General features: G+C 37.5%; 1 protein-coding gene across 1 annotated transcript in view; it reads right to left on the reverse strand.

Moving 5' to 3' along the window:
- The window catches only part of crfb16 (cytokine receptor family member B16), a 28,336-nt gene extending 17,669 nt beyond the window's left edge, over window positions 1-10,667 (reverse strand). Inside the window, exon 1 of the mRNA XM_016575967.1 lies at window positions 10,505-10,667. Coding sequence (XP_016431453.1) covers window positions 10,505-10,562 — 58 coding nt within the window. The 5' untranslated portion in view covers window positions 10,563-10,667. The remainder of the gene's footprint in view (window positions 1-10,504) is intronic.
- Between the last annotated feature and the right edge of the window lie 1,875 nt (window positions 10,668-12,542).

Consider the following 12,542-nt stretch of genomic DNA (forward strand, 5'->3'; position numbering starts at 1 on the left):
TCAATGAAGCTCTCTAAACTGCACATATAATATCTTATTTACATCATGTCTACGTGTGGCGTTTAGCATTGAGTGAATTCTGACTGTCTCATGCTGAATGCGTGAGAGTTGGCAGCCTTGTACCTATTTATATATTTCTTTATTAATATCTTAATATATTATTATACCTTATATTAACCATTTGCACAAACGAGCATTATCAGACTCGGCTCCTCCCGACCACAGACGCAGGTTTACAAGCCACCTTTTCCTGCGTTTTTCAGTAAATGTCTTGCTTTCCTCCCCCCTGGCTCCTTTTTCTGAACTTTCTCCTCCAGAGTGTAGCTTTTTTAGCTCCCCAAGGTCAGTTGGACGGGGTAGGGGCCTTGCTGTTATTTTTAAAAACAAGTTTAAATCCAGACTTCTATCTACTGAGACTTAGGGTGCTTTCACACCTGGCCTGTTGTTTCAGAACCTGGCGTGTTTCCCTCCTTAGCTCGGTTCGTTTGGGCATATGTGAACACGGCAATCGCGCTCGGATCCGCGCCAAAACAATCGGTCCGAGTGAATTCTTTTAAATCTGTGTTATGAGCTCTTATTTATAGACCCCCCTCATATCATAAAGATTTTATAAGTGACTTTTCAGATTTTTTATCTGCTACTATTCCATGTACAGATAATATTTTAATTTCGGGGGATTTTAATATTCACATGTGTTGTCCTTCCAAACCCTTGGTTAAAGAGTTTAATCATCTATTAGAGTCATTTGGTCTATCACATGAACGTGGTCATACTCTCGATTTAGTGGTAACACTTGGTTTTTCTGTCGGCATTGTGCAAATTGCTGACACTGTTTTTTTCTGACCACAAGACGGTTTTGTTTAACCCTACTTTTACTTATAACGGTCAGGTTAATGATGGTTTTGTTACTGTTGAATCTCGGGTGCTCTCTCCCTCTACTGCTAGTAGTTTTTCAGCTGCTTTTGATGTTCTTCCATTGAAATCGTTGATGGAGTCTCCTTTTTCTGGTATGGGACCTGAAGAGTTGGTTATCCAGTTTAACTCTTCATGTTCTGACATTTTGAATTTTGTGGCTCCTTTGAAAACATCCCAGGTTACGTATGTAACCATGGTTCTCCGAGGGAACGAGACGCTGCATCGGAAAACGCTAGGGGAACGCTTTCAGCGATACCAAGCTCTGAATCATATGTGTAATCAGTCGAATCGATGGGCGAGACGTCAGAGGCAGGTGACGTCATGACCAGGAAGCTTTAAAAGCACGTGAGGTGCAGCCGGCGCTAGCTTCTTAGGAGTGAAGCAAGCTCTAGTAGGGATGCCGGAAGTATGGCCTTGCGACGCAGCGTCTCGTTCCCTCGGGGAACCATGGTTACATACGTAACCTGGGACGATTTTTCTATATTATTTCCATTGCAAGTCCATGAAACCAAGACTTTTAGCATGAAAAAGTACAAACATATATGCAAAAGTAATTGTTTTTCATCTTGTAATTGAGTGGTTTAATCCAAGTCTTCTGGAGGAGACAGGGGTCCGGAAGTGTGGCCTTGCGACGAAGCGTCTTGTTCCCTCGGTGAACCATGGTTACATAAGTAACCAGGGACGTTCCCCTTCAGGAACTCGAGCTGCGTCGGAAAACGCTAGGGGAACGAGATGTCCACGCCGCCAGACTTGCAAATCCCTGCCTAGTGTGGAAGAGCACAGCGATGGCAAGAGAACAGAGGGGCCTGGAGTGGCTCGCAAATCTAGGACATAGAACCTGACGAACGTGAGGGGCGTAGACCATCCTGCAGCGTTGCAGATGTCCTGCATAAGAACTCCTGCCAGAAAGGCCTTGGAGGCCGCCACACTTCTTGTTGGCACGATGAAGTGCCGGCTGTAGAACCCGGACTCCCTGTCGAGAGGAGGGACCACCTCGATGGCCTCCTTCCTCAAGAGAGTATTGGCTTCTCGTTCTAATACCAGAGCTTGCTCTGGGCCCACTAATGTGAGAAAAATCCCTTTTAAAGGCGGCGGCGGAGCGCCGAACTGAATGCGATAGCCTCTTTCTACAGTTTGCAGGACCCAACGAGATACATTTGGCAGTAGTTTCCACGCTGCTAAATAATCTACTAAGGGAACCAGTCTCTCGAGACTGGCCTCTGGTGTATTTGGAGCTGCTAGCTGGGTGCCCTGAAGCGGCGGACCGGCAGGAGATCGCCGAGCTAGCTGCTCGAGAGACCCCCGAAGGGGTGGCGAGACTCTCGGCTCCGCTACGTTCCCGGGCGGAAAATACCGAGAAACATTCGCTGGAGACCGCTGCACCCTGGAACACTGGCAGGGTTGGTAGAACGGTTTCCTGAGGGTGCTGAGGAGAGACGGACACCGTGTAATGCGGTGTACCCCGCTCTTCCCCAGTAGGGGCCGCCCTCAGCAGTCCTGGATTTAAGTCTAAGGGGAACTAGGAAGAAGAAAGTCAAGACCCAGCCCTGGTTGAACAGCAATACTCGTGCTCTTAGGCAAGAGTGCAGGAGGGCTGAGCGTATATGGCTCAAAGATAAACTACAAGTTTCGTATGAATCTTTGAGAGATTGTTTGACGAAGTTTCAAAGAGCAGTCAAATTAGCTAGATCAAACTATTTCTCTGACATTATTTCAAAGAATTGTCACAATTCAAAAATACTCTTCTATACTATTAATACAGTACTTCAACCTGTTGTCTTTCCTTCAATTTCTTTTTCCGTGGACGCATGTGAAAAGTTTCAAAAAAATTTTACTGTTAAGATTGTTGGAATTCGCTCTCGGATTTCATCTGTTAATAATGATCCAGCTACTTTTGTTGCTCCTTTGAAAAAAAATGACCTGTTTTGTTCCTGTGTCTCTGTCGCAACTTAAAGACATAGTTGCACATATGAAGCCTACTTTTTCTTCATTTGATGTTATTCCATCTGCTTTATTTAAGGAAGTGGTGGACTCAATTGGTCCAAGCGTGTTGTCTATTGTCAATAGTTGTTTGTCTACTGGTATTGTTCCAAGTAGTTTCAAACATGCTATCATTCAGCCCCTTCTTAAGAAAGTGAATCTTGATGCCTCTGACATGAATAATTTTCGTCCTATCTCAAAATTATCTTTCATTTCAAAGATATTAGAGAAGATTGTGTTTGTACAACTGAATTATTTTTTTTAGGGATGCACCGATACCACTTTTTCCAGTACTCGTCCGATACCGATACTTTTATTTTTGGTACTTGCCGATACCGTGTACCGATACCAATATTTTTATTGCATTTGTAAATTTTTTAAATATTGGGTACAGAAACCAAAAGAGTATGTAAATCAATGATCACACAACAGAATTGCGCGTGCGCGCGCTCTCTCTCTCTCTCTCTCTACCGTTAAGTAACTTGTGTTCGTAATAATATTCTCGTTAGATTTCATTCAGGCTTCAGAGCTGGTCATAGTACAGAGTATTCTCTATTGAGGGTTTCAAATGATATTTTATTAGGTGTAGATTCGGGTAGTCCTGTTGTTCTTCTACTGTTAGATCTCAGTGCTGCTTTCAATACGGTCGATCATGATATCCTTATTGATTGTCTTAAAGACCAAGTTGGCATCCAGGGTCTAACCTTGGACTGGTTTTCTTCATATCTTAAGAGTAGAACCATTTCAGTCAGTTTGGGAAACTGCTCTTCTTCTGTTGTGCCACTAACGTGTGGGGTTCCTCAGGGCTCGATTTTAGGACCTGTTTTATTTTCCCTTTATTTGCTTCCATTAGGAAAGATTTTTGATAAGCACGGTATAAATTACCAACTGTAAATTTATTTCCCTATAAAACGTGGGGAGCAATCTTCTCTTGACTCTTTGTATAACTGTTTGGCTGATGGGAAGTGTTGGTTGGCAAACAACTTTCTCCAATTGAATGAGGATACGTCAGAGTTTGTTGTCTTTGGTCAGAAAGGATGTGGTATGGATTCTAATGACAACTTGTTACTGTTTCCTGGGGGAAAACTTTCTTTTCTGAAAAACCTTGGCTTTATTTTTGACTGAGCTTAAATTTGATCATCAAATAAATGCTGTTGTTAAAAATTGTTTGTTTGTTTTTTATCTTAGATATATAGCCAAGTTGAAGTTTATCTTCTCTTTCAATGATTTGGGAGAAGGTTGTGCATACCTTTGGGTCTTCTCGTTTGGATTACTGTAACGCTTTGTGTCTGGGTGTGAGTCAGGCCAGAGAGAGAGTTTCTAGGCTTTTAACTGGTACAAAAAAGAGACCATATTACTCCTGCATTGATTTCATTACATTGGTTACCGATTCGATACAGAATCAAGTATAAAGTGTTGTTATATGTTTTCAAATCTCTCCATGGCTTGGGACCAGAGTATATTTCTGATTTAATTAGTTTACATCAACCTTTGAGATCTCTTCGCTCCAATGATCAGCCGTGTCTGACGGTTCCTCGATCGCGCTTGAAATGTAGAGGTGATAGAGCTTTTTCCGTAGCAGCTCCTAGACTATGGAATGAGCTCCCTCTGTCCTTAAAAACATCTCCTACTCTAGGGTCATTTCAGAGGGTGTTAAAAACATATTTATTTTCCTTAGTTTTTAATTGTTACGGGGCGACAGAGACGTGAAGCGAACGGATCCATGTGCATGCTTTTATTAAAAGACGTGGTCATAACAGGCATGGGTCAAACAATGGCAAACGGGTACAACACAGGCAAGAAAAAGAGTAATCCTAGGACAAGCGTGGGTCTTCGATAGGCGAACAGAATGCAGAGGGCTTGACAAAAGGGGTAATCCGTAATCAGTGTTGGGAGTAACGCTTTACAAAAGTAATAATATTACAGTAGTATATTACTTTTTGCTGTAACACAGTAATATAACACATTACTAATACAATTTGGGTAATATTATTACTTGTTACAATATCAGTAACGCAAGTTACAACAACATTTTAACTCTAAATTAAGTGGTGAATTTACCAACATTTGAGTTTGGTTCATATGCTATTTGTGTGGCGCAGTGCTCTACGAAAGTCCACGGAAAGGAAACCGAGATGACAGAAATAAAAGTAACACACTGCAGTTTCGAATGATCTGTACGACCAAAGATGACGGAATATTTTTTTGTTGTTTGTTTCCGCTGTTCGATCGCACCGGCGCCTCACGCACACACATACAGCATTGCAAATGTTGCAGCCTGTGTATTATCAGAATAAAATACAGTCAACCAAACGTATAGATACACTGTTTAATTTAAATAGTGCATATTGCGTAGTAGTTACAATCGGTGCCGTTCAGCCTGAGCTCGGGCCAAAGACACATTTGCTCATGTGACGAGGATGTTTTTTAAGCGCGTTAAGTAAGCCTGGTTTACATAATAAATAATAGTTTAGCATTCAAATACATCGCAAATATGGACACATTTAATTGGATTAATGTCGAATGAGAGAGGTATAGGCTGCGTGACAACGCTGTTTGCTTTTAGTTTCGAACTGAATTAGCCTCAGTGGCGGCTCCAGGATTTTTTTGTTGGGGGTGCTAAGGGGGGGCTTAACAGTTCAGAGGGGGTGCTAAAAAACTAATTAAATTGAGTGAAAATAATGAACGCTTATAAGCTTCAGCATACAAATTCAGCCACCTTGTGTTTTTTATTCAGCAGCTTCGAAAAAGGCATATTTTAGATTTTGTTTTCTATGGTATAAACTTCTCATATGCCACTGTTATTAGTGATATAACTTTAATGCCAACTGCCAAATATGACACTTACAAATTAATACAATTTATGAACGCACATAGAAAATGTTTTTAATTTTTTAATTTAATTTTTATAAATTTTTTTACACGTATCTATTTAGTCATTTTTTCTGACCATCAAGCGTCAGTCACTCTCAATGCCAACTGGCAGGAAAACATGGTAAATTCTAACCATTTTTTACAATAGATAAAGATAACCTCCCCGTGCTGAGATGCGTTGTATCATGTGTCGACGATAGCCAGAGATATTGTCAAAACAAAGCATCAAAAATTGGCAATATTAAGAGGATTTAGCATTTCCAAGTAATGTAGGGCTGTTATATTATTCTTATTATTAGGCCTATTATTATTATTAGGTTAATTTTATTATTAAATGACATGAAATTAATGAGCCGCAATAATTTCATAGCGCATTACCGTATGGCGCGCTGTGAGGATAATTAAAATTTAGGCTATTAGCTTAGGCTACTCCTCATTGAAAATGTTTTTTAAATTGGGCTACTCCTCATTGAGAATGTTTTTTTAAAGTTTTTTTTAAACAGGTCTATTAATTTATACAATTGAATTATAGGCTTATAATTAAAATTATTAACACTGCAGTCATCGATGAAAATTAAGAGCAGCTTTATTTCGTGCACAGATTTTCAAAAACAACCTGTTTAACGCGAAATACGTTTCTTCTCATGTTTTTCACTATACGGGCCACAAGAGAAATATTAAGGGAATAATTTAAGACAGATATATACCATCATCAGCCTATATTGAAGTAATTTTGTCTCTTGTTGTCTCAGAGAATATGCGCCGTTAATGCAGCGTTAGAAAGCTCCGTCAGTTTTTTTACTTTCACTTTCTCTATAGTGAATTTACTGACGTTCACCGGCATAACTCTTGCGCACAGTTTGCTCGTTGCTTGCTTGTGTTGCTTGACCCCGCCCCCATAATATCAATCGCTTGTAGGCCACATATTAGGCATTTTTTTTAATGTTTATTTTTTTAATGTTAATGAAAGTGACACCAAAAATAAGGGAACGTCAAGCCCCCCCCTAGCGCCGCCACTGATTAGCCTAATTCGTTTTGGCTTGTTTAGCAACTTATATTTTTCATTCTTGTTTTCTTCTGAAACCTATAGGCTAGGTATTGTGTTTATTGTTTGTACATTATAACATTTTGCTTTATTTACCGGTGTTATGTATGAATGTAATAATGCTGTTTCTGCTTATCTGTGTTTAATCTAAACTACAATGTAACATTAATGTAGACCTACATACCGGCATCTAAATATGATTTTATAATTTTATGCTATATAGACCTACCACATTACCCTCCACTGCGTGTAGAATGAGCAGCAATAAACTACATTTTGGCATTTTATAATACTTCTGTGGATATTTTGGTGAAAGTAACTCAAAAGTAACTCAAAAGTAGTGTAACGCATTACAATTCAGAGACAGTAATATTGTAATGTAACTAATTACTTTCAAAACCCAACACTGTCCGTAATACACAGGCAAAGATCTTCACACAGGAAAATAGGCAAGGCAAGACTAGACTAAACTATGAACTAGACCGGGAACTAGAAACTAAGACAGGGAAATGGCTCCGTAAAGTGCTATTATTGGAGAGCAATAAACACAGACAATACTCGGCGACTTGAGCAGGCTCTGAGTGGGTGTTATATAGTGTGTGTGTAATTGCTTTCAGGTGAGCATGTGATTGGTTACAGCTGTGTGCAATCAGTGCAATGGATGATGGGACATGTAGTCCAGGGTATAGTGTAACTGTTACGGGGCTGACAAGACGTGAGACATGCGGATCCATGTGCAAGCTTTATTAAAGCAGAGAGGTCAGAAACACAGGCAGGGTCGAACAATGGCGAACAGGTATATGGCGGGCAAGACACAAGAATAATCCTAGGGCTAGCGAAGGTCAACGAACGGCGAACAGAATCAAAAGGGCAAGACTAAAGGGATAAATCCAGGAAAACAGGCAAAGAAGTAACAGTCTGTGTAGTGTGAGAGTCCATGTAGTGAGCGGGTGACCTCTGGTGGTGAGTGAACGGAAGTTCATAGACCGGATTCGTGACATTAATAATGTGTTGTAAACGATGTATTTTTGCTTGTATGTATTTGTTTATTTTTGTTATTTTCATGTACAGCACTTTGGTACCCATTGTGGTTTTTGAAAGTGCTCTAGAAATAAAGTTGAGTTGAGTTGAGTTATGAACAACAAATTTTCGTACATGATAAAAGCTCATTGTGGTTTCTCAGTTTGATAGATTTGGGCATTCATAAACAACGAAAAACAGGCATTTTGAGTTTCTGCTAACAATTCCTATATAGAAAAATCCCTTCCTGCCCTCCAGCTGCATATCGCGCCACAGCAATGATGTCTTGTGCAAACAACCTATTAAACGTAAACACAGCTTTTGAGTCTTAATCAGCTTTTCCACATATACATACTGGTCCTGATAATCATAAGTTCTCCTTACTGCTTGCTCCATTTCTGCAAATCAGTTTTTGTGAATGAATGACTTGCTCTACCTGTTGCTTTGGTCTTTATCAACACCCGTTTGCACCACCTGCTGGTGAGTGACTAACAGCAGATGAAGATCATGCATCAGTACTCTACTGCTATTCCTGCAGTTCCCGGATGTGCAATGCTGAATTTTCTGCCGAATCTGAACCACTGAATTTATGGTAGAGAATTTGTAAAGTGAAATAAAATGGACTGAAAATTGCCTGTCGAATATTTTTCATCATATTTTTAAACAGATTGAATATTTCGGAAGTGAACTCTGGAAGGTGAATATGAATTATTTATTTTTTTTATTATGAAAATGTGTGAAATGTTTTGAATTGAAATATTCCCAGTTTAAATAAACAACTATGTTAAATTTCAGACCCTAAAAATGCAAACCCTGAAAATACAAGGCATTAAAATGCAAGCACTGTTAATGCAATGCAATATTTTTTTTCAGTTAATGCAATTTAACATGATTTTTTTTGTTTCAAAGACATTTGTCATTGTTTTTCTTCCATACATCTAATGTTGTTTTTAGTTAATATTTATTGCATTATTTCAGTATCATGCGTGTTAAAATATAAAGTTCACTGTGCTCAACTTTAGTCTAGGGTGCATAGATCAGTCAGCACATCATATTCTAGTAAGGGATCCGCACTCGCTTAATCTTCTTAATCACTTTCGATTTATTTTAATTTTGCAACAGAGCAAACAACAATCAAACGTTTCGGCAGTAAGCCTTCTTCAGTGAATCATACGGTGACATTCCCTACAAGAGTTCTTAAAAAATAAATGAAGTCCAAAGATCACCCGGTGAAAAGTCACAAAACAGTTGTTACTGATCATGAACTTAATTGACCAATCAATCAAGCAATTTCAGGACAAACAACCAAAGATAATTCCAAAACATTAAACACATAAAAATAACATACCAATATAGGCACAAAAGAAAAGCATATAACACAAATAATCCATAAAAAATTTAACAAAATTTGGAAGAGTTGGTAGAATTCTGTAATTTTCTCAATTCCAGATTGACATCTATTTGATTTTCAATGGAGCGAGACCAAAACACTATCCATTTTTTGGATGTGTTAATGGTGAAGGACCACAAAAAATTAAGAACCACTGTCTTCCGGAAACCAACAGATAGAAACACAATTCTTGCGGCGGATAGTTTTCACCCTCTCTCATTAAAAAAGGGTTTGCCATTGAGTCAATTTCATCGACTACGTAGAATCTGTGATTCGGAAGAAAGTTTTGAGGAACAATCTCGCATATTGTTTAGTCAATTTGAAGCTCGTGGATATCCACACGCTTGGCTTCAGTCGGCATATGATAACGTTAAAGTGTTAAATAGACAACAATTATTACACAAAGCTAATAAAAAAACAAATAAATATTTTTCAGTTAAATGTGTTCTGACTTTTAGCGAACAGTCTTATCAGATCAAGGAAATTGTAACAAAATATTGGAATATTCTTTCAACTGACCCTTCTTTAGTTTATATTTTTAAAAATTCTCCTTTGTTTATTTACAAAATATCAAATAATATAGGCAATAGGTTGTTTGTCCTGAAATTGCTTGATTGATTGGTCAATTAAGTTTGTGATCATTAACACCTGTTATGTGACTTTTCACCGGGTGATCTTTGGACTTCTTTTGTTAGAACTCTTGTAGGGAATGTCACTGTATGATTCACTGAAGAAGACTTACCGCCAAAACGTTTGATTGTTGTTTGCCCTGTTTTCAAAATTAAAATAAATCGAAAGTGATTAAGAAGATTAAGTGAGTGCGGATCCCTTATTAGAATAGTATCATGCGTGTTACCATTATGGTGTTTAGTATTTGTGTGAATGACACTGTTCACCTTCTATTTGTTAGTATCTCTCTCCTCAGCTTGTGGAAAAGCTGTTTGTGATGAGCTTTAATTCATCATGTGACTTTCTTATCACCACCTGTTTTTGGTGGTTATCAGTGTATTACAAAACAAATATTAGTAATTTAGTAGGTTGGTATATTAACAGTACATCAGTTAATGAAATACGTTTTTTATTGTGAATTTAAGTTAAGTCTGTAAAATCTAAAATGTTGCTGCCATATTTTTTACAGATGAAGTTCTGGCAACCACAGCTGCTGGTATTTTACCATAAACGTCACAGATTTTTTTTTACAGTGTGTGTTAAGAAAGAAAGACATACTGTATCACATACCCCACTATTGTAATGCACATTGACTGAGAGGTTGTACTTACAGTTAATGGTAAAGTACAGAAGCAGAGGAAACAGACTCTTAATCAAACCACTGCTCATAACCTCTTCTTCTGTCTCTGTGAACACTGGACTCCTCTTCCTTTGGCAAAACCCGAAAACTTGAGTCCAGGGTTTTTCCACTCTCCTTTTTTAAATAAAATGATCTCTGAAAATCATGCTGATGTGAAAAAGAAGAGTCTCAATCTCAGTGACTGGATGTGTCTTCATGTTATCTGCACCTGTAAACATACCTGTGGACTAAATGAAAAACTTGAGACATGGAAAATGAGAAAGGTGCAAGAACAGCGTAACTCGTTGGGCAAGATACCTCACGTCAACTGGAATGAACCTGTAAGACCTGTTTGAAAATTACAGTTGCATGTGGTTTATGAAACTATGTGAAAGTATGTCAAATGGGGAGGTGCAGTAATTATATGTATTAACTATTATTGAGAAAGTAAAATTATTTTAGATCGTGGGTCCCCCTGCCCCTTTAATCAGCACCGCTAAGGTACCCTTCCGGTCCCCCCACCCACCCCAGAACCCAATTTCTACAAAGGGGGACCCCCAAACCATCCCACTAAATGACTGCACAAACATAATTAATATTTAAATACAATTTTAAAGACTCCCAAACAAAATACATTATCCAAGCAGATAAGTTTGTGCCAGCAATTGATTGTCACATGAAATGTAAATGTTTACCCTGAAGATGGCAGAAGAGTGTCTTACAGGCAGCCTCTGGACAAACAGAACTAAAATTAAGAACACCCAAAACGAGTGTTTGTTGTCTGATGAGGACCAATAAAGCCGGACATAATATGTAAAAATACTTAAAGTAAAATATAATAATAATAGGCCTAATAATAATAATAATAATAATAATAATAATGGCTTAAATTAATATTTTCAAAGAACATAGTCAAATCAACAAATAGCTAAGGAACAATTCCTCTCTTCATTACCAATCAAAACCACTAATTTTTAGAGCTGATGGTCCTTCTGTGTAAAATAAAACAAAGAGTTATGTCGTTTAAAATCCAAAATTTTAAAATCTGCATGGTGGATTAGTAATATAAAATATTACATTAGTAATATAAAATACTAAACCGGTTGTTCTTTTTAAAATTGACAATTTAATTGAATAGTTGAATACCAGTCAAAGGAGAATCCCAGTAAATATATTTTATGACACATATACAGGCATGTGAATATATACTTAATTTCCTATATTTGAACTGAATATTTGTCATAATGGACTAGGTGCACAAGATGGCATCTACCAACTTCTGGGATGAGTGTGCGCATCAGTACTTCCATTTGCAAAAACATTAATAATAATAATAATAATACTAAAGATGGTGATGATAACAATAATACCCTGTGATGACGGCAACAGTAATATCAATAATAATAAAAGTAATAATAATAATAATAAAGATGTAATAACAATAGTAATAATAATAATAATGTAATAATGACACAAACCCAACACATACCACACCTATCCTAGCTTCTGTGTGTTCATGTTTTTGTTTTGTTTTTTTCCCCCCCATTCACGGTAAGATTACTATATGTATATGTATGTATGCCTAAGCTAAGGTGGTGCATTAAAAGAAGGGTGTGGTGCATTAAAATCAGCATGCGGTGCATTAAAAACATCTGTGGTATATGTTGGGTGCAGATTTGATTTAGTTATATTTATATAGTTTAAGTATATTTATTTAGTGTTATGATCTTCATTAAACCGTTACCGTCCTTATACAAAATATCATCCCATCAACATCATCTTATTACTGCTCAATGTTTCTATGATATTAATAATAATAATAATAATAATATTAATAATAATAATATTGAAAACACTCATAATATTACTAAAACCTTGTATAAATATGTTTAATATTATGTGAATATATAAATAATTAGGATGAGTGTGTCAGGGTTGAATGAGGTCTGATCTGGAGTGTTGTGGTTCCGAAGTATAGTTGTAAGGAGGTGAAAAATGTTCTAAGGAGATATAGTCTGTGAGCAAATTTT

Source organism: Sinocyclocheilus rhinocerous, unplaced genomic scaffold (assembly GCF_001515625.1).
Source record: "Sinocyclocheilus rhinocerous isolate Xijiao unplaced genomic scaffold, SAMN03320098_v1.1 scaffold3827, whole genome shotgun sequence".
Lineage (NCBI taxonomy): Eukaryota > Metazoa > Chordata > Actinopteri > Cypriniformes > Cyprinidae > Sinocyclocheilus > Sinocyclocheilus rhinocerous.